Source organism: Pseudoliparis swirei, chromosome 7, assembly GCF_029220125.1.
Source record: "Pseudoliparis swirei isolate HS2019 ecotype Mariana Trench chromosome 7, NWPU_hadal_v1, whole genome shotgun sequence".
Lineage (NCBI taxonomy): Eukaryota > Metazoa > Chordata > Actinopteri > Perciformes > Liparidae > Pseudoliparis > Pseudoliparis swirei.
In genome coordinates this window covers 12471719-12498949 of record NC_079394.1, presented here as the reverse complement: position 1 = coordinate 12498949, position 27231 = coordinate 12471719, and the positions used below count along the sequence as shown (strand labels likewise).

General features: G+C 45.6%; 1 protein-coding gene across 1 annotated transcript in view; it reads right to left on the bottom strand.

Annotated features, from left to right (window-relative positions):
* LOC130196466 (neurogenic locus notch homolog protein 1-like) overlaps positions 1–24303 on the bottom strand; it is a 41137-nt gene extending 16834 nt beyond the window's left edge. Inside the window, exons 1-12 of the mRNA XM_056418642.1 lie at positions 24071–24303; positions 23170–23251; positions 9511–9773; positions 8507–8845; positions 5894–6016; positions 5575–5808; positions 4885–5040; positions 4602–4787; positions 3950–4063; positions 1245–1358; positions 911–1144; positions 676–786 (exon numbers count right to left, since the gene is read on the bottom strand). Of these exons, the coding sequence (XP_056274617.1) occupies positions 676–786; positions 911–1144; positions 1245–1358; positions 3950–4063; positions 4602–4787; positions 4885–5040; positions 5575–5808; positions 5894–6016; positions 8507–8845; positions 9511–9773; positions 23170–23251; positions 24071–24128 (2014 nt within the window). The 5' untranslated portion in view covers positions 24129–24303. The remainder of the gene's footprint in view (positions 1–675; positions 787–910; positions 1145–1244; positions 1359–3949; positions 4064–4601; positions 4788–4884; positions 5041–5574; positions 5809–5893; positions 6017–8506; positions 8846–9510; positions 9774–23169; positions 23252–24070) is intronic.
* Between the last annotated feature and the right edge of the window lie 2928 nt (positions 24304–27231).

Below are 27231 nucleotides of genomic sequence, written 5' to 3'. Positions count from 1 at the left end.
AGACCCCTCACATCCACCGCGTCCATACGTCGTGCACTGTAACGCTCGTGGTGTCTGCCTGTCACCTGAGGCAGCGGCCACGTTTAACCTCGCCTTCACGTCACTTTACGGTTGCAGAGAGCCGCGCTTCTGCTTCTAAATTGAAGGTTTGCAAAGACTCAATAGGCAGAGAGAGAAACTCCTCGCTTCAGCAGCGTAAGCCCCGACCACTACGTGCAAACTTAACTCGTAGATTTTTATTTTTTTCGAGCAAAGGGGTTTTTTTTAGAGAAAAGTTTCTTTGCATTTTTTTATTTTTACCACTTTTATTTTGAGAGCATTTCTTTTAGACATTTTTTTTTATTTTGAAAGCATTTTTTTTATTTTGAGGGCATTTATTTTTATTTTGAGAGCATTTTTTCATTCTCTAGAGGCGAGAGAGAGAGAGAGAAAGAGAGAGAGCATCTGCACCTCACTAACAACGATACACTTTTACATCTTTCATCAGAAAAGGCAGCAGAATAGATATCTTGGCTCCAAAATGTGCAGATGCTTGCAAGACGTCCCACACCCTTCACGGGGAGGCATTACACGTTCCTAATCTTGACTTTTAGCTTTCGTAGAGAAGAAGATTGCAGTGTTTGATCTGAAAGCTCGGCCATACAGCGGCCACATGTTTCACGGCAGTTTCCCTACCCGTGTAGCCGGGCTCGCAGGCGCACTCGTAGCCGTTGATCTTGTCGATGCAGGCCCCGTAGTCACAGGGGTTGCTCTTGCAGTCGTCGATGTTGATCTCGCAGTTGATTCCTGTCGGGGAAAACAATTAGTTAAAGTATTCCTCAAACTTCAGAAGCACGCCATGTCTGACATCTGTGTGTGTGTGTGTGTGTGTGTGTATGTGTGTGTGTGTGTGTGGAGGGGGGGGGGTTACCGGTGGTGCCCTTGGGGCAGCTGCACATGTAGGCGTTCTCTCGGTCCTGGCAGGTGCCTCCGTTCCTGCACGGCTGGCTCAGGCACTCGTTGATGTTGGTCTCGCACAGCCGCCCGGTGTAGCCGGGGCTGCACTGGCAGCTGAAGGAGGCCAGGCCGTCGATGCAGGTGCCGTAGTGGCACGGGTCGGAGTAACACTCGTTGATGTCCGTCTCACAGTGTCTCCCAGAGTAACCTGGGGGAAGAAAAATGAATTATTTTGAGTTTTTCTCTTTTGATTTTACTGGTTCCAAACTTTCCATCCTGCTTTCTCTGATTTCTAAACGTGTGTGTACCTTCAGTGCACTCGCAGGTGTATCTATTGGGTCCGTCTGTGCACTTGGCGCCATTTTTGCATGGCGTGCTGGCACACTCGTCGATGTCTATCTGGCAAAGGTTCCCAGTGAAGCCTGCAAAAACAACAAGAGGGTGTTACTGTGTGCGTGTCTGTGTGTGTGTGTGTGTGTGCAGCCGTTGGTACTGTGTTCTCACTATTTCCAAAAACCGGTCCCACTCATAATCCTGAGCCCGTGCTATAAGAGCTCTCAGCGAATCAGACATCTGCATGTTAATTAACGACTGCGCAACACTACAAACTCTCTGTTTACCCTTTCACTTCTTTTCAGCAAGACTCTGAAAAAGGGGGGGGGGGGAGACTGGGGTAAGCGATTTGTTCAAAGCGGGGAGAGGGGAGGGAGGGAGGGTAAGAGATGGGGGAAGAATGAAAGTTGCGAGGCCTCCTGACCAAGGGCCCGAGAGACAAAGGAAGGCCTGTCTGCTCAGCGCAACGCCAAAGCGAGCCCGTTGCCTCCTTTGTTCCCCCGAAACTTTTCCATCACAATGTGCATTCTCCCGTCTTGCTCTCACCCTTTCTGCGCGCACTCACCCCCCCCCCTGCCCGCCTCTAAAAAAGAAGAACCAGCGTGACCTTTGACCCACCACTATTCAAACTCCTTGTCATTCAAAATCAACCAGCAGCTTTATTTATTTTCTTTTAGAGTTATTCTCATCACAGACTTTTCTATGTCTCCCCTTCGTTACATGATGGTACAGTCCAAGGAAGACGAGGATGCTGTCTGATGAAGAGATAATGTTTTGCCCCCCCCCCAGTCTCATCCTCTCTCTCCCCACCACACCAACGCGGGAACTCACAGGTGGTTGAAGCCAAAACAACAGAAAGGAGGAGAGTATATATTTGCCAGTCATAGTTATACAAATGTTTTGTACTAATGCTTTATATATATCACATTTAAGCTATTAAAAAAGTTGTGGAAAAAACGTATTGAATAACAACACTTATAACTTATAGAAATATGAATTATTACAACAACAAGAAAAGATGAACACCAGCCAAAGGGCATCCTTCTCTAAAAGGGTTTATAAGTAATAACTAATTAATAGTTATTAAATAATTCACTAACGCTGTAATGAGGTACAAACTAATGACTTAAAACTGATCTATGAGGCTTCATGAACCCAAAAAAAGGAAAACTTTCCAGCAGCGGGAAAGAAGCTGGACAAACCTCAGCGTTACAAATGGAGTGTGTAAAAAAATAAAAAAATAATTTATAGCAAGATGTGATGCAAAAGTTACATCTCTTCACAGCTCAGTTCGGGTCTCCTGTGGAAGAATTCCTTCAGATGCCCACATAGGCATCCACACACTGCAGCAGAAATGTAAGCACGCACAAACACACACAAGCACATGCGCACACACACACACACACACACACACACACACACCTCAGCAGCCAAAGAGGGGTTTATCCCCAGACTGCTGGAATCAGACATGTCCATGGCTCTCCGTGGGGTTTCCATGGCTATTTCATGTACAGAAATAATAAGAGGGGACCCTCGCCTCGGGCCGGGCTCGCAACGGGGACACATTTACATCTCAAGCAGGGCGGTGAAGACCCCTTCCCCTTCTTTACCCCTCCCTTCCTGTTTCAGCATAACGGTCTGAGCCTCTCACCCCCCCCCCTCCCTCCCCTCACCCCTCCATCTACCAGCCCAAAACAACACTTTCACCACCACCACTTTCTGCTGCTTCCTCACATAACCCTCGCTCACTGTCACACAGTTTTTCTTCGGCGTTAAGCTCCTGTGTTCACTCTTGTACCCCCTCTATCAATTGTAAAGCGTCCTTGGTGGGGGGTGTCTCTCTTTCTTCCTTTTCTTTTTCCTCTCAACAGGAGGAATCCTGCCTCACTCCACCTAGGTCGCCTTTGATCCGCCCCGACTCAGAGCTTCTCTTTTTCGACCCGAAAAAGAACGAATAGAAAAGAAAAAGAAGAAAAAAAAAAAAATCACTTCCACCTCAACGATCCCAAATGGAAGAATGCAAAACACACACACACACACACGATTCTTTTGCTTTCTTCTCGCCTCTCTATCCGAAATTCAATAGTTGCATTCCTTCACGCCTTCACATCAATACCTTTTGTCCAAATAGTGTAACTCCAATGGCATTTCTGGTCCCAAAAGAAGAAGAAATAGGGGGGGGCAACTACCAGCCCACAAAATAGACCAAACATCGACCTCATTCACCATTACGACAGTAAAATTTCCCTTTTTTATAAAACCAGCTCTGCCTGTTCATTTAAAAGCGTGTTTAGAGCCACACGTCTCTGCTCACTCATCAGACTTTGTAAAAGAGAGAGATAGAAAAAACTTGCTTCAAAAGTTCAAACTTCCTCAAGCTTTTCCCAATAGATTCTCTCTCTCTCTCTCTCTCCCCCCCCCCCCCCCCCTCCCGCTCTCCTCCTCCTTGACTGCTGCGTTCGTTCCAGGCTGCCTGGGCCGTCGAAAGCCTGCCTCAGGGCCGGGATTAGTGCTTGTCCAGAAAAAGTGTTTGTGTGTGTGTGTGTGTTTGCAATTTAAGTAAAAGCGAGAAAGACAGTACGGTAGGGAGAGAGAGAGAGAGAGAGAGAGAGAGAAAGCGAGAGAGAGATCGACCTCTGTACCCCCTGGCCCCACGCCTCCCCCTCTGCGGCAGCCTCACCTGTGGGGCACTGGCAGTGGAAGGCGTTGATCTTGTCGATACAGTTGCCGTTGTTCAGGCAGGGGCTGTGGGCGCACTCGTCCGTATCGATCTCGCAGAACTCCCCCTCGTAACCTGGCCAATCAGCAAGGGAGGACCAGGAGGGAGATGGATTGGTTAGACAGAGAGGCCTCTTCACACTGTATATACATATATATGTATATATATATATAAACACACATTATATATATATTAGTGCGTTTAAACAGTCCAACACCTAAAGAGCTGAAGTTTCCCAAAAGACAAAGAAAAGCAGCTAAAACCTTTAAAATAATGGTTGGTTATTTACTCATTAATTAATCAATTAATCAACTCATCGTGACAGATCTGTTTTAAAGCTTTATGGATCAATCCTTTAGTTCATGCAGTCGCAGAAAATTTAAAAAGAGCCCAAATTAACATTGTTTAATCCGACTGACCCAGAGCTTTTCAATTATGAATAATATAAATCAAAGAAAACAATCTTCTTCATGAATGGATCAAACAATGTTGAGTACATGTGATTCATTCATAAGCTTTAAATTTGACTTATTAGTCAATATGAATCCTGACAAATAGTTGAAATGCGCTGAAGTCACTTCAGGAGTATCAGTATGTTGTTCTATTCACTCACCTGGCATGCAGATACAGTGGAAGTCTCCTATCTGGTCCAGGCATGTGGCCTCATTCATACACGGGTTGGACATGCACTCGTTGATGTCCAGCTCGCAGCGCGGCCCCACGTAACCCCGCTGGCACTTACACTGGAACGACCCTTTGGTGTTGATGCACTTCCCCGCGTGCTCGCACGGGTTGGAACCTGTGGGAACGCAGAGATACTTTCAGCTGGGCCATGGAGACGGTGGTTTAAGTGCCGTTAAACGACAACAGGGGAGGTCAGTGTGTGACTTTTATACCCAGGGAGCACTCGTCCACGTCCTGGTCGCAGGAGGCTCCGAAGTATCCGGACGGGCAGGTGCAGAAGTGATTCCCGCTGACGGGGTTGGTGTCGCAGTTGGAGCCTTTCTGACACGGGTTGCTGATGCAGGCGTCGTCCAGCTGGCACAGCAGTCCTGGTGCACAGAAGATGGATTTAAAGTCCTCCCCAAATGATGGACAACTTGGCGGAAAAAAAGGTATTTACTACCTAATAGAAAACCTTTTAAGGTAGATATTCAATTTCATTTGGGGTAGAACAAGGCTTCCTTTACTAACTGGTGGACGTCATCACACTGCCGTCTACAAATAGCCGTTGAGAATATAACGTGTCATCTGTAAGCTGCAAAAAAAGCGCATGTGTACGAGCGCGGGCAGTTCGGCACACCAGAACCACAGGAGGGACCAAAACGTCAGCCTCTATAAATTGCTCTTTGCAGCCTTTGGTTTCAACTTGTTGCTCCCCGTATCCTTCACATCCCCCAAGAAAGAAAAGAACTTAGAAATGGAGAATGAAAAACGCCTTATTCGTCATATTGTGCATCCCAATCCAACTTGATTTAAATCCCCTTTGTTTCTGATGACGTCTCACAGGACAGAAGTTAAAGACGCTCTCACTTCTGCTTCACTGGGACTTTAAGCTCATCATATTATCAGAACCGTGTAAACACCTGTGCGTCCCAGGGGGCACTCGCAGTAGAAGGAAGCGACGCGGTCGTGACACGTGGACTCCGTGTGGCACGCGGCGCTGGCGCAGTCGTCGATGTTCTCGCTGCAGTCGTCGCCCGTCCAGCCGTTCACGCACACGCACTGGTAGCTGCCGTAGGTGTTGTGGCACGTGCCGCCATTTTGGCAGGCGTTGGGCATCAGCTGGCACTCATCAACGTCGTCCGTGCAGAGCTGACCTGTGGGGGGAGGAGCCAAGGGGATTACCCGACATGATTCGTGATATGAGTGACTTTGATCTGATTGGATCGTGGCTTTACACACCTGTGAACTCTGGTTTGCACTGGCAGTTGTAGGTGTTGACTCCGTCGACACACGTGCCCCCGTTCTGACACTCGTGACCCGGGCAGTCGTCGATGTTGTGGTTGCAGTTTTTTCCTGTAAAACCTGATTAAACAAAAGTGTGAAATGTGAGCTTGGGATTCTCATTTCTCCTCCAGAGAGAAACTAACTCGACGGTTGAACGTGGTCGACGGGCCTTCAGCTGGCAGAGAGAGAAGGCAGCTGTAAGCTCTTGAGGTCTGTGGTAACCTCGCTGTGTAATAACACTCGCTCTGCTCTAGTTACACAAGAGGCAACCACTGGACTGCGCACGTGGCACGGTGGACAAAATATAGATTGAAAAACCCGTCCAAGTCTTCACTTCCACTGCCAGAAGTCTTCACAAACGATTCAATGTTTACTTTCAAGTAATTCAATTCAATTCAAGTTAATTCACCAGGTTAAAAACAGACTGTTATCTGAAAATATACTGAAAACGGATATTTCTGGGAACAAAACATCAGTCAGAGTTAGAATTTTTTGGGGGAATATTGTGGGTCACGATGTTTCTGTGCAGTTCTTGGGTCAAAGGTCAAGATCACTATTTATGTAAGGATATTTAAGGAGGATGTTGATTTTCAAGTGGTCATTTTTCAAGAAAGATGATTCTAGGAACAGCTTGTCATGGACTCAGTGTGGTCAACGGATAAAAAACGAGGCAAAGTGATTCTGTCCCGATGAGGTGGCGGCGGTGGGCGCGACTAAAGTCCCAGCGAGCTTTGCTCCGCTCTGTGAAGAGGATGTTGTCCTTTGACCATTTCCTCACGATAAGCCCCGATGTCTTCCTGCTCGGCCTTGTTCACACAGTGGACACTCCGAAGCAGAAACACACACGTATGTACGCAAAGACACACACACAAGCAGGAGCACCCCTCCCACTCCTTAGATGACATCATCCCCCGAAAAGCAGCCACTAGCAGGCAGAAGCATTCATCTTCAAGCCGAGCGATAACCGGACTTTATAGTTCAAGAGGATCATCTTAGAAACGACGGATATGATCGATATTTCAGCTCGATACTTGTTCTTCTTCATAACAATGTCACGGGGTCAGGAAACACACGAAAGCGGCATGGAGGGAGTCAACCTCCCTAATTCGACTAAATATTTGACGACTGTGGCGGGGCGAGCTTATGCCTCGTAACTATCTGCAAACAATTCCCCTAACGTGGAGCATTTTAGTTTATGATAGAGGTTAAATAGAAGTTTATTAACTATTTGAACAACGTTGCAATCAAACAGGAGAGACGCACCCCCCCCCCCTTCTTCCTAATTTTGTATTTAATTGTTTGTGTGTAGTTATGTATGCACGTTTCCACGACTGAATTCCTACTATATTTAAATGTGCTTTAAGTTGCTGTCATTGTGGTTGTTTGTTCATAGTATTTGTAATTTTTGTATATAGTGACAGCGTGTCAGTTACACAACCTCCAAGCAACTGACGGTAATGTTCTGTACACCCCAACTTCTTATTACTCTTCATTCCTGTATGCGTTTGCAAAATTAATAATAAAAAAGAAGTACACAGACTTAATATAATTAGATTATTTTTCTTTCTTTTGTTTTCGATCTTTTTCATTTTTCTTTTTATGTTTGTAATTTTTTTAAATGTCAAATATTATATCAAATGCGCCTAGTTGGCTGTTTGTCTCTTCCTGCACTGTGATATTCATTTATCTATGTTATCATTTTTATTTTTGTTTTGTTTAAATTGTGCAAAATAAAATAAAATAAAAAATAGAGCTGAAGTCTCCCAAAGGACAAAGAAAAGCAGCTCAAACCTTTAAAATAATGGTTGGTAATTTACTCATTAATTAATCAACTAATCAACACATCGTGACAGATCTATTTTAAAGATGTATGGATCAATCCTTTAGTTGATGAAAAGCCCAAAGTAACACCTTCAGACGGCTCGTTTAAATCTGACGGACCCAGAGATTTTAAATTATGAATAATATAAAACAAAAAAGATCAACAAATCAAAGAAAAATAATTCTCTTCATGAATAGATCAAACTATTTTGAGTACATGTGACTCATTTGTAAGCTATAAAAATAGAAGTGGATGGTACAACGGCACGTGTCACGTCATCAATTCATGAATACGGATGTGACAAGGTCATCGCATGAGTAACTAGAATGGGCACTCGGTAGAGCGCATACCTTCGCATATCACAAGCTTGGGCATTGAATTATGAACATGTTGGCATTAGTTGCATGCCAATTTGACAAAAATGTATCGTGCTATGGTAAAAAAAAGATTTTGACCTGTTCATGACCTTTGACCTTGACCGTTGACCCGATCGATCCCAAAATCTAATCAACTGGTCCCCGGATAATAACCAATCATCCCACCAAATTTCATGCGATTCGGTTCAATACTTTTTGAGTTTTGCGAATAACACGCATACAAATAAATAAATAAATAAATACACGGCGATCAAAACATAACCTTCCGCATTTTCAATGCGAAGGTAATAAATAAATACACGGCGATCAAAACATTACCTTCCGCATTTTCAATGCGAAGGTAATAACCCTCTCCTCCTCATCCCCCACCTGGCACACAGGAGCACTCGTAGCTGGTCTCGCCCCTCTGGATGCAGGTGCCTCCGTTGTGGCAGGGCGACGGGTTGCAGGGCAGGTAGCGGCTCTCGCAGTGCCTCCCCGTGTACTCGGGCGGGCACTGGCACTGGTAGCTGCCGACCTCGTTGATGCACAGCCCGCCGTGCTTGCAGGGCGACTGGCTCACGTCGCACTCGTTGACGTCCTGCTTGCACGTCTTTCCGGAGAAGAAGGGCGTGCAGGCGCACGAGTAGTGGGACTCGATGGCGGAGCACTGGCCACCGTAGGCGCACGGGTTCGAGGCACAGGGGTCGGCTTGTTGGCACAGTTTACCTGAGGGCACGGAGAAAAGGGATGTTCTACGATCGGCTTATTTTTGTCAGGGTTTCTTATTATTTGCGAGGCGACACCTCCTCTTTTTCTTTGCACTGGTCAGTTTTGAGCTACTTTGCTTCCATAACATATTTTTTTCAAAATTATAATGCCTTATTTGCATATTTCACTTTTCCTTAAAGAAATGTCAGAACAAAAAATCTAAATTTCTATAATCAAATAAACAATAATCAAATGCAGAGAGAGTTATTTCACAATATGTTCAGGAGTAGTTTATAAAATAAGATTTAAAAAATAAGATAGAAAATGTAAAAAAACAGTTAAAAACAGTAAAAAAACCTAAGAAAAATACAATAGCAATATTAAATATACAGACGGAATAAAAGTATATACAAGGTAATGATTAAGTATATATACTGTGTTATAGTTGCAACCGGCCCTTTAAGAGGGAGCCATGATGCTGATGTGGCCCAAGGTGAAAATGAGTTTGACACCCCTGACCTAGGGTGTCTCTCTCTCTTTCAAAATATTGAAGTTAAAAAAGACAGATTTAGACATTTTGGAAGATAAAAGGCAGATCTATAGGTTGCCTACCCTTCAGATATGTCTCACGATCAACTCCCAAGGTAATAAAACCTCTTATTGCTCTGTTATTGTCGTGTTACCTGACCATCCAGGTGGGCAGCGGCACTTGTACGTCTTGAGACTCTCCAGCTCGCAGGTGCCTCCGTTGCGACACGGCGAGCTGATGCAGACGTTGTTGACGGGCATCAGGCAGCGGCGGTCGGTGAAGCCCAGTCTGCAGGTGCAGTTGAAGTCCACCGTGTTGCCCTTGGAGACGGCGCGGCACACGCCGCCATTCATGCACGGCGATGTGGTGCACGGGTCGCGGAACTGGCACCTGCTTCCCACGTACCCGTCCCGGCACCTGAGGAAAACACACGGAGGGGTCAGCGGCGTTCCCCGAGCGGCCCCTCGACAGGTGAGGCGTGAGATGGTCGCGTCTGTGAGGACCTCCCTGGTTAATGACGTTGTCATGCCGACTGTGACGCACATCTTTATCTCATCTACGACCCTCATTCACAGATTTAGTCTTTCTCGTATCTGAGATTTAAAAAGTTTTATTGTTTCTCCTTCACAGAACTGTCATAACTGTTGTAGCGAGAGAGAGAGAGAGAGGGACAGATGGAGAGGGAGAAAAGGAGGAAGAGGGAGAGAGATGGAGATGGAGAAGGAGAGGGAGAAAGAGGGGGAGAGAAAGAGAGAAGGAGAGGGAGAGAGAGAGAGGGAGAAGGAGAGGGACAGGGAGAGGGACAGAGGAAGAGAGAGAGAGGGAGAAAAGGAGAGGTAGAGGGAGAGAGGGAGAAGGAGAAGGACAGAGGGAGAGGGAGAAGTGAGAAGTAGAGGGACAGAAGGAGAGAAGGAGATGGAGAGGGAGCAAAAGAGGAGAGAGAGATTAAGGGAGAGGGAGGGAGAAAAGGAGAGGGAGACTTTAATCTTCTTAACTCAGGACACAATAACAGGTCAACAACACACCCTTGGGGAATGAGACAAACAGGGTTTAAATACGAAGGGCAGGTGCAGGTGATTGGACACAGGTGGAAACAATCAGGGACCGGGCAGACAATCACAGGGACAGGAAGTGCAGGGAAACAACAATAACTTTATCCCGACGTTTATAAATTACATTTTCTTTCTCATGCTGGCTGGATTAATTAAAGAATGACTGATTCAAAAAAAATGTTTCTCTTTGGGCCCATTCCAGTAATTATTTATGAAACTAAAGAACCTGAAGAACCACCGTGAAATCACGACTACAAACAATTTCCAAATCATCGAATAAAACATTAAAAAAAATCTTCTTTCTGCAAGATATATCGGTCTACTAATAAATGTCCATTCTTTCTTCATTTAAAATTAGCATTACAAAGGAGTGGATTCGGTCAAAGGGAATTCCCAAACACTATTTTCATCCGTCCAATCTTTTTGAGCTGAACACGGAGCGACGGGTTCACAGGGGTAAGACAACACTAGCCGGGGTCAGACCTTCTCTTTGCTACTGTGCTGATGAATCAGCTGCTGGGGAACAAACAAGAATAACTTTCCTCTTCTCTTAAACAGCGGAGAGAGAGGCCGTCTTTTACAACGCGGCCGTGTGCAGCTTCAACGGGACATTCGTCTTTCTGTCGTCTCCCTCCGCCAACAATGTGGTTCAGGCCCTAAAACAGAGTGGGCTGAACCGGGTGGGGGGGGGGGGGTGGGCTCCTGTGATGTTTCTCACAGGTTGAGTCATAAACACAGCTCGGAGGGGGGGAGAGAGAGGGAGAGAGAGAGAGAGGCAGAGGGAGAGGGAGAAGGAGAGGGAGAGAGGGAGATGGAGAGAGGCAGGGGGAGAGGGAGAGAGAGGGAGAAGGAGATGGAGAGGGAGGGAAAGGGAGAGAGAGAGGAAGAGGGAGATGGAGAGAGGGAGGGAAAGGGAGAGAGAGGGAGATGGAGAGGTAGAGGGAGAAGGAGAGGGAGGGAAAGGGAGAGAGAGGAAGAGGGAGATGGAGAGAGGGAGGGAGGGAAAGGGAGAGAGAGGGAGATGGAGAGGTAGAGGGAGAGAGAGGGTGAAGAAGAGGGACAGAGAGAAGTGAGAAGGAGAGGGACAGAGGGAGAGATGGAGAGAGAGGGAGAAGGAGAGGGAGAGAAAGAGGAGAGAGAGAGAGTAAGGGAGAGAGGGAGATGGTGAGAGAGAGGGAGAAAAGGACAGGAAGAGGGAGAGGGAGAAAAGGAGAGGGATAAGTCGAGGCAGAGGGAGAGCAAGAGGGGGAGAGAGGGCCCCTGCAGATCACTGGGACACATTCACACATTTACAATTACAATGAGAGGAGTTGAAGGGAGTCCCCTGAGGATACGGCTCAACAAAGAGGGACCACACACACACACACACACACACACAGAGTATGCACACTCATACCGACACAGTCGTGCAGTTCTTTACATACACACACACACACACACACACACACACACACACACACACACACAGAGTATGCACACTCATACCGACACAGTTGTGCAGTCCTTTACATACACACACACACACGCACACACACACGCTGTACATTCAATTGCATGCATGAAATGATCATGAGAACAAGGGTAACTCATATCCGTTTGCGTCGTGTATTTTGTGAACATGCCAAACATTTCCTGGTTCCATCTGCTTTAAATGTTTAATTCACCACTGAAGCTGGGCTTCAAATTTTTTTTTGATATTTTAGTTGAAATTCTCATGACATCTGGACAGCAATCAATGAATCCAGTCTGGTACTCTTTCTTCTCAAGATTACCAACCCTAGTTTATTATTTAATGTTGTCTCAGGAACACCGCTGTGGGCTTTGAATCTGTGGATATCTGATACAAGGAAAAGTTTAACATTTTAAGAAATACACTTAACCCTTTTATTGCAGTGAGTTGCAGCTGTCACGTATGTACAATAAATATGAAGCTACTATAGTCGACCCCCCCCCCCCTCCACCACCACCACCACGGCCCCACATTCACCAGCTTCAGAGATGCAATACTGTTGTCAACAACGCTGGGTGGCCATGGGAGGCTTGGTCATTTCAAAATAAAAGCGTCCACTCGATAGCACCCAAGTGAAACATCTGCAGTATTTGGAGTCCTTGCCCCTTAATCCGTTCTCCCCGCCCCCCCAAAAAAAGTAAGGAGGCAAGAAAAGCCGCCATCGTGGCACCGGTCGGCAGCTCCGGGCTCCGAGATGTTGCTCGCTTTGACCCTTTTGTCAGCACTCATTCATCCCGAGGACAAGGCGGCATCTATGCCACGGGGTTTGAGCCAACGTGACGGAGACTTCAAAGCACCTTGCCCCCCCCCCCCCCCCCCCCACAACTCAACGCTCGTTATCCGTCCCTCCCCGGAGAGGATTTGCTTCGGCGGGCAGAGATGGGAAGAGGATGAAAAGGAAGAGAGAGACGGTGGCAAAATAAATAAATCACACGCGGAATGTCTCGAAACCCAAACCTCATCTCTTTGAATACATTGTGTTTTACTCTCACGCAGAAACAACATGGTGCACGCAACATCAACGCCGTCACTCTCAAATATCTGACCAGAGCCAGCAAGTCTGACTGGCCCGAGGGGCTGGCAGGACCCCGTCCCCAAGCGTTCCCAGGAGGTCCGGCATGTGTGTGTGTGTGGGGGGGGGGGGGGTGGGTTTAGGGACAGGGTTGCAGGGAACAGGCGTGTGTTTAGACAGGGTCTCCCTCTCAGGGGATTAGGCAGCCTTAGGACTGTGGTGAGGAAAAGAAAACATCACATGCTCGGCCACCCGCTGCACAGACAGCGGTAGCATGTCACCGCGCACAGAGCCTCCGCTCCACGAACATCACTGCTGCATTCAGGGTCTGTGCAAATAAATATACAAACATCTCAGCCATGTTTTAATTTACAAAGTCACAGAGTCAAGTAAACTATTCATTAAATGGCCTCTGATATTGGACGCTACACCCATATAAGGAAAAACAGTTAAAACAGTAGTAATGTAGGTCCCTGAGAGGAAAAGAAGACTCCTAATACACTATTCATATCTTTACTACCCCGTTATTATTTATACTGCTTGTTGCACTTTTTGTAAGTTGCATTCCATGTTGCCATAAAAATATATTTTAATCGTATCGACTCTGGTTGGTTGGTTTTAATTGGCCATTCGGCGCCACAATTGTCACGATTGTATCCAAAATGTGTCTCTAAACTGTCACATATTGTCTTTTACTCACAATAAACCTGATTAAATGAGAAATCTTGGCAACTTTGCAGTCTGTTGTTCCAAATGTAGCAACTAGAGAGAGACTGTGACTCTGGACACTGATTTAATCTGATAAGACGGACATATCTGGACATGAAAAATAAAAATTCTTCCACATAATTCCTGAGCGTGCGTATCGAGGACATTGTGTGTGTGTGTGTGTGTGTGTGAGGCTGCTAGAGGGCCAGTCCATTGAAGTCCCAGCGGTGGCGGGTGCTGAGGTCGTGAGGCGCCACACGAGCTCGCTGGAAAAAGGCCGCAGGGAGCAGGTGCGCATGTTAATGAGGAGACAGCAGCTGCTGCTCCCGCCCCCCCCCACCCCCCCACACACACACACACCTCCCATCTCCCACCGCTCTGACTCCTTCCTCTGCACGGCACCCCATCCTACTGCCGTCCTCAAAGCCCAGGCGGAGACAGGGTCAGCGTCGGAAATACACAAGGGCAAAGGGCAAAACTGCCCCCAAGAAATATAATGTTGCCCCTGATATCACTAGGATAATAATTTCCTCTAATATTTATGATAGTTTAATAGTATTTGTTATCTTAGTTTTTGTGTGTGTCCTATCTGTTTTGCCTGTACTAGGTAAACACAAAAAATATATATAATTGTTTATTATTTAAAAAAGTAATGAAGTTATAATAAATGTTTAAAAAATGTATACAAATTAGTAACCACAAAGAAATAAGAATAACATTGAATATGATTGTGTGATTTATGTTTTAAAATTCTAGGAAAACACTTTGAATGTGTAGACTACTGCCTAAAAGTGTTATTATTGCCATTTTTATGACAATTACTCATATACTGCAAGTCTAAATAAATATATTTATTATTTTTGAACAAAGGTTACATTTTATTTCACAAGTTTTTAATTTTTTTAATTTTTTAAAACATTTTTTAAAAAGTGCCCCTAGTTTCTATTTAAAAATTCCCCTGGATTTCAGTCAGTGGGGGGAAAAGTGCTAACTAAAAAATATGTAAATGTCCTACCCTGGACAGGGGCCACGCACTGTATAAAAAGTTAAGCTTATTAACTTAAGAATTAGTCTGAATTAATAAGTAGGACTTTATTTTCTGAATACTATTAAGTTAGTGTGTAGTTCCCATTTTAAAAAACGAATCCAAATGACATTAAATATATTTTCCAGAATCAAGCTGTCGGGTTGGACATTTTGTACAGTGTTGGAATCCGAATCTACGCCCCCCCCCCCTCCTCCTCCTCCTCCTCCTTCTCCTCCTCCCCATCCATCCAATCCCCTCACTACTTAGCAGAAAAAATGAAGAGCGAGGAAGATAGGAGAGAGGGAGAGCGAAGGATGAGTGGGCCCATTGTTTTTCCTCCCCATTCAGAGTTGACCACAGGCCGGGTGGATTCAGCTGTTATACCTCCTCTTTCCTCTCTGTCTCGTCTTTCATTATATATGGCTCGTCCCCGCATTTTTTTCTCATTATTGCTTTCACTTCCTCCGCTCGAAGTCGTGCGGTCGTTCCCCTCTCTGCACCTTCCTTGGGATTTATAAGTCTCGACTGACTGCTGCTCACTCCCCCTGGAACTCGCGTCCGAGTTGCCTCCGCGAGACGTTTGAGGCCTAGCGCGAGGCAAAAAGAAAAGCTTGAAATCCAAACAACACACACACACACACACACACACAAAGGAGTCTGGAGAGAAGGGAAGCTGGAACTGCTTTGGTTGGGTTTCCAAGGGGAGAAAGACAGAAAAGGGGGTTGCCAAGCTCGGGTGGAATTTGGGAGTTTTACTCTAAAAGAGTCCTCTCCCCTGTGCCGATGCTTAACCCGAGGCTCGCCTGGCAGCCGACGCTTTCTGCGGCTCCTTGACAAGAAAAAGAAGAAGAAAGAAATCGACAGACACCTGGCGTTTGGCCCCGCTCTAAAAAAAAAAGCCCGGCCGTCTCACACCGAGGCCCGAAAGACAAACAGGGAGCGAGACACCGCGGCCTCGCCTCGGTGCACGCGGACGCTCTGCAAACACACAAACACACACTCCCGAGCCGAGGCGCTCGCCGCGAGTCAACGGGAGCACACGCGAGGCGGAAGAATGCTCACAGTTTGCTCTTTAAATTGACGAGAGCCCGTCAGAAAGAAAAAAAGCAGCGAGCTCCACGGCCTCAATAAGAGAGCTTAAAACATTTTAGATAGGTGGTGATGGTGATGGAGGGTGGGGCGCGGGTGGATAAGACAAAAGACACTCAACGACTCTTTTATGGCGTCTTATTCAAAACAAACAAGAGAAGAGAAAAAAAAGCAGCTGCTTCAACAAGAGGAATCTGCCGGCCGTGGCGAGCGGCGTAATCTCGACAGCAGCAGGTAAACTGGGCCGCTGGAAAGGTAAACAAAGAAGACATGAAGGGGGGGGGGGGGGGGCACAAATCAGAAGCTGAGCAAATATCAGGTGTTTGGGAGGGTGTCGTATGACGGCGGTGGAATTATCTCGGCGGTAAGGCCGATACTGTTATTATCCTTTCTGTCATTGTCCCCCCCCCCCCCTCTCTCCCTCCCGTCTCTTCTTCTTCTTCTTCTATTGCCGCCCGCGGTAGCCCATGGCAACAGGTTCCGCGACACTGATGGGATGCATAACAGGGGCCGGGGCGGGCGGCTCGAGCCCGCAGCAGATGTTGTGGTGACATCTGACCCTCGGCCAGGCTTCACTCTGAAGGGGGCTTTCCTTCAGTCGGGCCAGTCTGCCATCTGCCATCTCTTTCGGAGGTCGCACACGGAGGCGTCGAGCGTATAATACGCGGGCTCCACATGTGCACTGGATATAAACACAAAAACCTGGAGGGAGCGCGCAGATTGCGGCAGCTGTACAGACGCCAATCTGTATCCATTTTTAAGAAGCTTAGTGAATTAGGTTGTGCATTTATGCAATTATCGGGCCTTGTAAAGCTGTGTGGGAGACAGAACCGACGTCTGGTTCCATTTCTGTCAATGACATAAATACGATTATTTTGGGATTATTCTTTGTTCAGCCCACACATTGAGATATTTAACCACAGTGAAGAGCTCATGTTCACTTATCTACAATGAGGTCTGATCTGGCCACAAACACCCGAGCCAACAGATTACCTCAACTACTTTACTTAGAGATATAAGTGAAAGTAAAAGCACCCAGAATGCAGTTGGGAACAGCAGGTGCAAATACACACAGCTCCTGGAAGTCATGCAGGTCCAAGATGAAGAAGGAACTCATCAATTAGTTGACCAACAACAATTCTTCTGCCACGACATATAAATGATAAACTGTGTATATCTACGTATGGATATGCAGATTTTAGAATTTTTAAATACATATATATATATGAAGGTGTAATCTTTAGGAAATATGATATTCTTTCTTCTTCTTTACTTTCTCAAAAGGATGTAAATAACAGTTATGCTTTCAGACATTTAAAACATATGTCTCTCTCTCTCTCTGAGGTGTCTCCTTCAGGGCCAGGAGTCAAATGGTGTTAGTTGAACATCTTTGTACCTCTGAACCCCCCACACACACACACACACTCCTGTCGCCCCACTCCTCCTCACTTCCTTGCTGTTTGGTTCTGTGCCTGTTTTAAGTCCCTTCAGCCGGGTCTGATCTGTTTTTAAAGCGTAGCCCTAAGGGCGGGGGTGCTCTCTCTCCTTCTCTCCTTTCCTCCACACTTCCCTCTCTATCTTTTTCCCCCTCTCCAGCAGCATTTTGTGGCTAACCACTGTGACAACTCTGCCACCACCGGTGGCGAGAATCCACCGTGAAACGCACGCTTACATCCAGCTTCAGTCGCTCGAATCAAGAGGCTCGTGAAGGGAAAATAGATTTAGTCTTCCACTAAAACCAAAAAGTTGGCACTCAAAAGAAACAGGGTTGTTGTTTGTTGTGGAGATGAAGCCACAGTTACTACCAAATCCCCACTGGCTACATAAATTACAGGGGGAACGCTGTCCCTCTCTCCCTCTCCTTACGTCCATCCATCTTTTCCTTCCTCTCTAATCGCACAGGAGAGCTGACCTGCCCACATCTGGCAGCCTTCATTAGAGACCCTGTTCATTTGGATATGGACACACAGCCCATGGGAAAAGAGTCACACTGCGTGTGTGTGTGTGTGTGTGTCTTGAGAGTCTTTGCAGCTCTAATGACTTCTGCCACTGCCGACTTTACGAGGCTGGGAACCACTTTGGGGCTTTACGGGTGTCTGACGGTGTATCCGACGGTGCAACCGGACACTCGGGCGGTCCGACTTCAAGTCCCGAGCCAGAGCGCGCCGACGTGTCACATCACTTCATCCTCCCGGTCCCCGATAAACCAAGACCAGAATTCAACTGCCAGATTGAATAAGCGGGCGGCAGAGTTTCATGCATTTATTTTTGTGAGCTTGCCAAACGACTGGCTCGGCAAATTGTGTTTTTTCAAGGGTGAAATGCCACTTTGTTTTTGTTTTTTCGATATCCCAAAAAGGTGATTGGAAATATAAATGTATGTATTATCTGCTCAAAAACATTGTCATCGTATTTCAAACAGTAGACGCCAGCAGATAGTTGTGGTTGAAGGAGCCGCCGAGCAGCTAAAGTTCAGGCAGAGTTGACTGAGCGAACGTGAACGTAATACGAGTCATTTTAGCCCTATTTGTTTACATTTGAGCAAAATTGGCGGCATTAAAAGTGTGCAGGATAAGCTATTATCAGTTCCTTTTTGCATCGTGTGCAGACAACTATCACTGGGTTACTGTAATACTGAATATTTAAAAAAGAGCTGATTCTGAGGAAAGTATTTTGTGGTGTTTCTTTAGATTATGACATCCTTGGAAAGTGTAAATCACTATCTAATCTAAAAAAGATGTGCCTCATGTTTGCATGTTAGGATTAGACTGAGTTATGAATTTGAAAACCCCCTAAAAATACGTTATTATTATAAATATAAGTAATCCTGACTTAAACACTGCGACTTGTAAGTGTTGTAACTTACGATGCCGGGGGAATCTTTTTTTTCTTCTTCTCTGTGTGGAATGGAAACCATGATTGTTATCAAGCCTTACAATCTGCATCACTGCTTTACTGAACCACAAAGCCATCACACTCCATTCTCCTAAATAACCCGAGAGCGAGCGTGCGCTGGCGGCGACTGAACGCTAAAAGCACACCTGGCAGACAAAGTCAATCTGTGCCTGTGTGGAGCTGAATTGGGCAAAACCACAAGTAATCATGGGTATTATGGAGGATGCTGCTGTGCGACCGACAGGTGGTCTGGCTGAAAGAGAAGACAAAAAAAAAGAGAAAGAAATGAGGAAGTGTGGTGTGGAGTATGCCCAGTGTCTATGTCTCACACACACACACACACACACACACACGCTGTCAGTCTCCTCGGTCTGCGTTCAAAGTTCATGTGATTCGTCTTGGCATATGAGGGAGGCTCAAATATCACTAATCCTTTGCCCACCACCAAGTCACCTCATTCTGCCAGAGCACTCTGACGGTCGGCCCTCTCACCGGCCGGACTCTTTGCCAACGGGGAACCCAGCACCGGCGGTGGCGGCGGCGGCGGCCATATAAAAGCCTCGCGCTCTTGTGTCTCTCGCTGTGTGATGATATGATCAGATACGGCACCTTTTCTTCCCCCGGGCCACTCCGAGGCTGTTTCCTGACTCTGAATGGACGTGTAGAGGAGGGGTGGGGGGGGGATAGAGATAGACTCATCTGACCAGAGCCTGAACAGAGGTGCCATTAAGGAATCCCCGGAACAAGGGCTCACTTTCATTGAAGTGGTTGCATACTGTAGCGGTCGCTGAAACTAGAAGTCTGAAAACAGTCTCCTCACCACAATGTTTCATTTATTTTAAATCTCAATCATAGAAATTCTATGTATTCATGTCCACAAAAAAAAGGAACGCGTCAAAGACAATGATTGTGATTTGCACGGGCATCAAACCTTAAATATCGACTGGTATGTGTTTGTGGCATTAAGTATTGACAGATATGAATGCATGGCCAGATTTTCAGTTTTGGTTTATTGTACCTAATGTGACTCATGTGTACTTCCTCTAAAGGTCCTGGGTAGCTGCCCAATAACAGGTAAAAGTGATTTTGAAGAGATCATATTTTCATTTCTTACACTATACCGGAGCTCATGGATCACACTGGCACTAATGTACACTTTTTTAAGTCTACGTTTTGGCGAGCATTTTCAAAAATGTCCTTTTTTCTGCAAAACAAATCATTTCCGTGATTGGCTTGCTGTCCTCCGGTCCGGCCTCATGCATTACAAACTCTTACACTTGATCCAACTCTGAGAGGACGTAGAATCGACCATGTGACTCCGGGACTCCCCACATTCAACAGGCTGTCAAGTCGCATTTGTTTCATCGCGCCGGCCCAACCGGCGATGACAGTTTGTGATCTTCTCGGCGGACATCTCTCATCTGTCTCCGGGCAGAGAGACGCTTTGATTCGGGGGCCCATTGTGCCACTGGAATTTGCAAAAGTTATTTCTCCTGGCCTGGATCAGCTCGGCTCTGTCGTTGCTCGCTCCTGCTGCCAAAGCCTCGGCCACTAAATGAGAGAGGCCTCCTCTGAGATAAACTTCAATCGGGGGTTTCACGAGACCCGGGGCGGCCCGATATGAGGATGGAGGTGGTATTCATGGTATGGCATGTCAAGTAGGCATCCCTAAAACTGAAGCGTACAATCACACTGGCTCGACCTCGACACAACACTTGAAGTTCAAGAGTGGCGGGAAATAAATCATATTCCCTGTTGAGAATGAGGGGGAAATAAATCTCCCTGGCCGTGCTGGATGTCACAAGCAGATATAAAACGTATCAATTAATTAACTCTTTAGCTTTAACCGAATGAACCCCGACGTTAGTGAACCTGGGTTAGAGCCCGAGTCGAGGATTACGCCTGAAATAGTCCAGTGTAATGTATTTGATGGGTCTGACCAAATAATCCAGAGGATGTCATCTGGGTGAACGTGGTCAGGGATTGAGATGTTGTGTAACTTTAATTACAAAGTGGGAGGGTGGAGTTTGAAAGGACCAGGGAGGGTCGAAGGAAAGACGCTACTATTTGCATCTTTGCTGGATCCTACCGGTAAATATGTGGATACCACAAGCTCCGCTTGACAGCAAGGAGGACATATCTTCACGTTGCTTTAACCCTCCTGTTACCTTTACATTTACTAACATATTTTACCCTCGGGGTCAATTTGACCCCAGCAATTAAAACCGCCAGAAAATTATTAGAATTAATGTTTCCCAAGTTTAAGTGTGAGGTACTTTATGTTTGTTTGTTGACAACATAAATAGCCCTTTAAATATATTAAAAAGTTGATATTTCTTATATGTTTGACACAGTGAAAAACAGCCTGGGGTCAAATTGACCCGAAAGAACACCGACATTAAACATTGAATGGGGTCAAATTGACCCGAAAGGTAACAGGTAGAGATGCACCGATCAGGTTTTTGGTGCCGATCACCGATCACCGATCACTGAAATCAGTATCTGCCGTTCCGATAATACCGATCACCGATCACGGTGTCGATTGAAGCATTCTATTTATTGTGTAGCATTATTGCCTAGGACTATGAGGAAATACATATATAAAGCAACTCAAACATTAATGAAATTACAGATTTCTTTAAACATTTAGGACTTTTACTTTGAAAAATGTCCTAATTGATACATTAAAATGTTATTGCTATTGTAGGGGATTTCAGATATGTATGGAACACATCTGCATTATTCATTTCCTGGAACTCTTGGGGAAATCTATATACAGGACTTTTTTTAACATACAAAAGTCAGACTTATTTTTATAAACTCTTCCTTGGTCCAGTAAAAATGTTTTAATGTTAGCATAATTTAAGCTAAATCTCAGAAACGATCTATAAGAAAGAAACGATCGGTGCATCCCTAGTAACAGGAGGGTTAAAGACATTTCGTGAACAATGTTCATCTCGACAGCGGCAACTTGAAACCTCACCGGCAAACGGCAGAAGAAGAAGCAGAAATCCGCGCGAGTCTTTCAGAGTAAATCATTTCAGGACCTCGAGTCACTGCGACAACATATCGTCATAGGAACGCACGCTAAACAGGACACTGAAACAAATAGAATAGGCAAGAATGAACTGAACTCCAAAGAGTTCCCTTTCAGAGGAGACCAGGTTCACGACTGGAACCACAGGGTAGATCAATGTATGGATGTATGGACGAATAGTTTTGGCTCCGAGTTTCTCCAAGAGTATTTTGCTGCCTGAACTTGGTGAAACTAAACTCTCCCGCCACCCCCCCCCCCCCCCCACCCTCCGGTGGCACGGTGACGACCAGCGCGGCGGCGTCTTGAACACACTTTAGAGCGGCGCCGCACACTCAAACCCTTTTGAGAAAACCGGCGAGGACGTCCATCTCCGTGTTTAATTGGGGAAGTCTGGCGGAGGAGGACAGCGCGGGGGGCACAATGATGGCTTTGATGCCCAATGAGGAGGAGCTGGGGAGGGGGGGATGAGCGGTGAATAACACAAGCAGACCAAATTAAGATGTGGCGGGATGGGGGGCAAGATGGCGGCCCTGGCTGTCTTACTGTTTTGTGACCCGTGAATCCGACCGGGCTCCAAACCGATCATCGGCCCCGGTCGGGCGAGCTCTGCGGCCGTAAGGTGACACCGCCGCTCACGCCACGATGGAAATAGAGCCGAGCGTAAAGTAGGCTATTGTTGTAAAAAAGACATAATGGTCGAGGAGGGAGAGTTCTGGGTAAACGCTGGAGCTTATTGGTTTACATGTGGACTACAAACATCTACGAATACGAAGAAAAGGACAAAAAGGACAACCTTTTAGCGAGCAGGTTAAAAAACAACCACCCAAAGCCATCTGTCCAGGGGAATGAGAGAGAGAGAGAGAGAGAGCACTGAGGGCCATTGAAGAAGGGACACAATCCCAGGAGAGAGGAGGGGATGTGTGTGTGTGTGTGTGTGGGGGGGGGGGGTAGGAGGAGAGGGTCTGAGGGTCTCTCTGGGAAGCCTCACCCAGATTAGTCACACAGAATTAATCGCAGCGGAGAACAATGGTGGCCGAGCTTCTGGCAACCCCAGCTGTCGCTCCGTGAAAGAAAAGAAAAAAGCAAGATTTAGGGTCTGCGAGAGCTCGGCTGCAGACGGGAGAGTGTGGTGGCAGCCAGTCTCTCACACACACACACACACACACACACACACACACACACACACACACACACACACACACACACACACTCTCTCTCGCTCTCTCTCTCTCCCAATGACCCCTGTCCTCATCAATGTCCACTCATTTCTGTCTCTGACCATTTGCCTCCTAGAAATAGCAACACTGATGTGAGCAATCCCCCCCCCCCCTCCCTCCTTTTCTATTTTTTTTTGTACGGACCTCACATGTCAACCAAAAACTCTGAGTCATGTCAAACTCCACATTCACACAAATCTCCTCTGCAGGTATTCCTCCCCGTAAGTCAAAGCGGACGTCGACACACACAGACGTGGGAGACTTACCTGCACTCCCCGTTGCCATCTGGCGTTGCTTCACACCTCCCCTGGTTCAAACACGACTCCGTGGGCATGGAGCATCTTAGACCTGCGGGGGGGGGGGGGGGGGGGGCGTTTTAATACACCTGCAGAAACTTTCAAGGATCTTTCAAAAGCAACCAGTTTTTTTGTGTTTTTTTAATCAGTCTATCTGCAGCAAATATGTGTTTGTGTGTGTGTGTGTGTTTGTGTGTGTGTGGGGGGGGGGGGGGGGGGGGGGTTACAAATGGCACATGTTCTCCCCCATAAATGTGAGGTCTAGGTGTGACTCTTGCCACCTTCGAACAGCAGTTTTTTTTTTGATGGTGAACAGGGGACTTGTTGGCAGTTGCATGTTTCCCCATCTGCAGCTGTCCCAGAGAGAATGTGCCATTTGGGGAGTAACACACAGCGTTGCAATAAACACACACACACACACACACACACACACACACACACACACACACACACACACACACACACACACACACACACACACACACACACACACAGACTGCTTTGAATACAAACTGCAAAGCCATTAGTGTGTATATATGCGTGTGGAGGGAATAATACAAAGTGATTGCTGGACAAGAGCAGTGTCAAAAATCATGAATTGATCCAGTTTGCACCCCAATTAAAGATGGCACCAACAGGTGCGCGTGAAATAAGGCAAACGAAGTGAATTAAAAGTAAACTTGCATGAGTGAAGAGAAGTGAGACTTCAGTTTCTCAAAAGCAGCAACAAGTGACACACCAGAGTCTCCTCTGAGTTTTAAATAGTATATAACCATATAATTACACTTTTATGACAATGTCGATGGATAAAACGTTGTAAAAAGTGAGTGTTTTGTTCCTCTTTGCCCTTGCCCGCGCGCGCGCAACTCACCTCGTGTTAGTGCTATCAGCGACAACAAGAAAGTTAGTTTCACAAAGAACATAGGCATTCCTTCTGGTTTAAAATGGTTGTACAAGTCCACGCGGGTTGTTTCATAGATCCGATAGTGTGTCTTCCTCTCCGTGAGATGAACCCCCAAAAAATATGTGTAAAAATAAGGACGCACGCGCAGGCGTTCACTTCATCCTCCCGTAGGTCCACACAGAGAGAAAGCGACAACTCCGAGCGCGAGACGTTGTCACTTCAGTTCCCGGGTTGGAAATGACTGGAGGGGACGCGCTGCTCCCTCCGCTGAGTCGGGGGGCGTCGTTCTTTACACACACACACACACACACCTACACCTACACACACACACACACACACACACGCCGCCGTAACTCGATGAACCGATATAGTTTTGTTGTTGTTTTTTAAAATCATTTTCGGGCGTTTTTTGCCCCTCTGCGCTGATTGGTTAATTAACAAGTTTGAATCAATAGTACAGCAATTAGTCTGAGCCGGCCAGTTTTACGTCACACACTTAACGTGGAGCCTAAAATGTAAATTGCAGGTATAGCATTACACAAACATAACTATAGCTAATATAAATAATAAGTCCTTATAATAAGCATTTAAACCTGGAAGGTTATTTAGGGGAGGACACAGTATTTACACATTAAAAGTTCTATAAGATGCTCTAGAACGTATAACTAATGAAATATAAAGCTAAATGTGTCTTATAGGGCGTCTAAAGTGTCTTCAGCATCATAACTGTACTAAGAACACTTTAACTTATTTTTATTTTTTTAATCTAGCACGTTAATAGGACTGTTAAATAATCTGAGGCAGCAGCCAGTATACTGCTCAGTGTTCAGTGTGTGATGTGACGAAGTGCATTTACTCAAACACTGTACTTATGTTCAAGTCAATTGGCCTCACTTTCACCAGCTGCAGCCACTAATTATAATCCAGTTATATATATATATATGATTTCTAAAATGGGCCATTTGACTCAAGGAGTACTTTTGCTTTTGATGCTCAAACTTTTCTACTTTGCACTACTGTGTATTTTCCATGCAAGACATTTACTTATAAAATAAATAATGTACAGACATGATGAATGTATTCTTTAACCATTTGTGAATCCAGATGTGTATATCACCAAAGCACTGTTGTTGCACTTTTTCCTCAAATGCAATGATCTGGATATTTGTTCAACCTCATGGTTATACAAAAAAAAAAACACATGAAAGATTTAATTTGTGACTATCTAATAATCTATAAACATGTAACTACTGTCCATCGGCGCAGTTTATGAGCTCACGTTGGAAAATGTGACATTGTTTCAAAGATGAGCAACTCATTGACAATGAGTGTAGAGACAACTTGAAACATTGTTTCAGCAGTCGGGCCCAGGAACCACAAAAGATACAGTCTAACAAACTTCTGGTGCAAACATTATCTTTATTACTTGATGGAAGGACAACAACAACAACAACAACAACTCTGAAAGAGAAATAAAACCGTCCAGAAGCCGAGTGCTTCAGCGACCTGACCGCCTGGGAAGCAGCTAGTTAGCGTTTTGGATCTACTTTGATAAATAAATGCTGACGGCAACTCGTAAGTTTTTGCTGAGTCAAAAGAAATGGAGAACTTTCCCATCTGGTGGTTGTGAACGGAGTCTGAGCAGCTTCACACAGGTACCGTCATGCACAGGTGGGAAAGAGCGACGTGGTGACAGTTTTATTTATAGTTCTAACTTGCGGTCTGGGTTTGGATAAGAGTTTGACCTCTGACCTTTACCGGGTGACAACAAGGAGATAAGACGTGTGAAATGTTCCCTTCCATCGTTTGGAGAAATATAAAACAACAATAAATGAAACACTGATTATTAAAGATGCTCCTTATCTTAAGATCAGATAGTAAATACCCTGATGCATCATGGGAAGTGAAGGATCCAGTCATCCAGACAAAAGGCCATGATCTCAACTTTTGTTCCTTTGATTTGGATGATAGTTTTTTGAAAGCCGTTTCTCGCGAGCCCTCCAAATAGTGCAACAGTGAAATAAAAAAAGTAACTTTTAAATATGACTTGTTTTTCACGCTCATCTGTCGTAATAGTAAAACTGCTGCATGGGCTCCACAGTTGATCGTTGACAAAACAATCTCCTCTCAAGCTTCACCATAACTGCTGGTCCTCGTCAGCAGACGGCAGATAAGGATAAAGTCATGGAACTGTGATGGTTCAGGTTGTTTTGCATGCGGAGCTCTTTTTAAGCCAAAGAGAAGTTATACAACTATAAAAGTGCTCAGAATAATGGAAAGTTTGAACATTTATAGAAGCGAAACAAACTTCACCTGCGAGAAAAACTGAAGAATCAGCAAGTAAAGCGATTTATCCAGTCCACTATATCCTATCCACTAGTTTTTACAAACTTTTTGAAACTAAAGGCTTTACTTTTATCTTCTTTTTTTCATTTTCTTTTTGCAACATTGTATTAAAATTGATTTAATGTGGCTCTTTTCAATCAACTTTTCCCGAAGTCGCTGGCCATGTTCCTCAGTCTTCATGTTGGAGCCTTTGACACAATAGTGAGAGCCAGACACAGCACAGTTGTATTTATACTACAATCAACTGACACCTCTCCACTGCACCCAGGTGATCTCAATTGAGCCTGTAACCCTGTGTGATCAGTGAAGGTACATCCCTTTAAATGGTAAAATAATGTACTTTTTATACATGTGAAAAGTAATTTTTACGATGATTTCTGTAAAAAAATGAATTTAAAATGAAAACCTATGAAGGAGGATAATTTTTTTATAGGCACTGTATTTGTAGCGTTACACAGTGTATTGCAACGAGAGTTGACAGATATCACGTATAATGCAGGAGAACTGACAAACGGACCTTTTACACGCCGTCATTCAGGGAACCGTTAACCGTGGAGGAGGCAACGGCCTCCTTCAGGGCCCTCAGGCTCTTCTTTCTATTATTTAATTTTTTATAAACCACAGAGCGATACCTAAACACAGTACAGGTAAAAACAGCTGCCAGAGAGCGAAGAGGAAGAAGAAGAAAACACACACACACACACACACGCAGATCATGCAGATGTTTACAGCCCGAGGGCAGACAGAGCGCAGCAGGGCAGGAAGAGAGAACGATGGAGAGA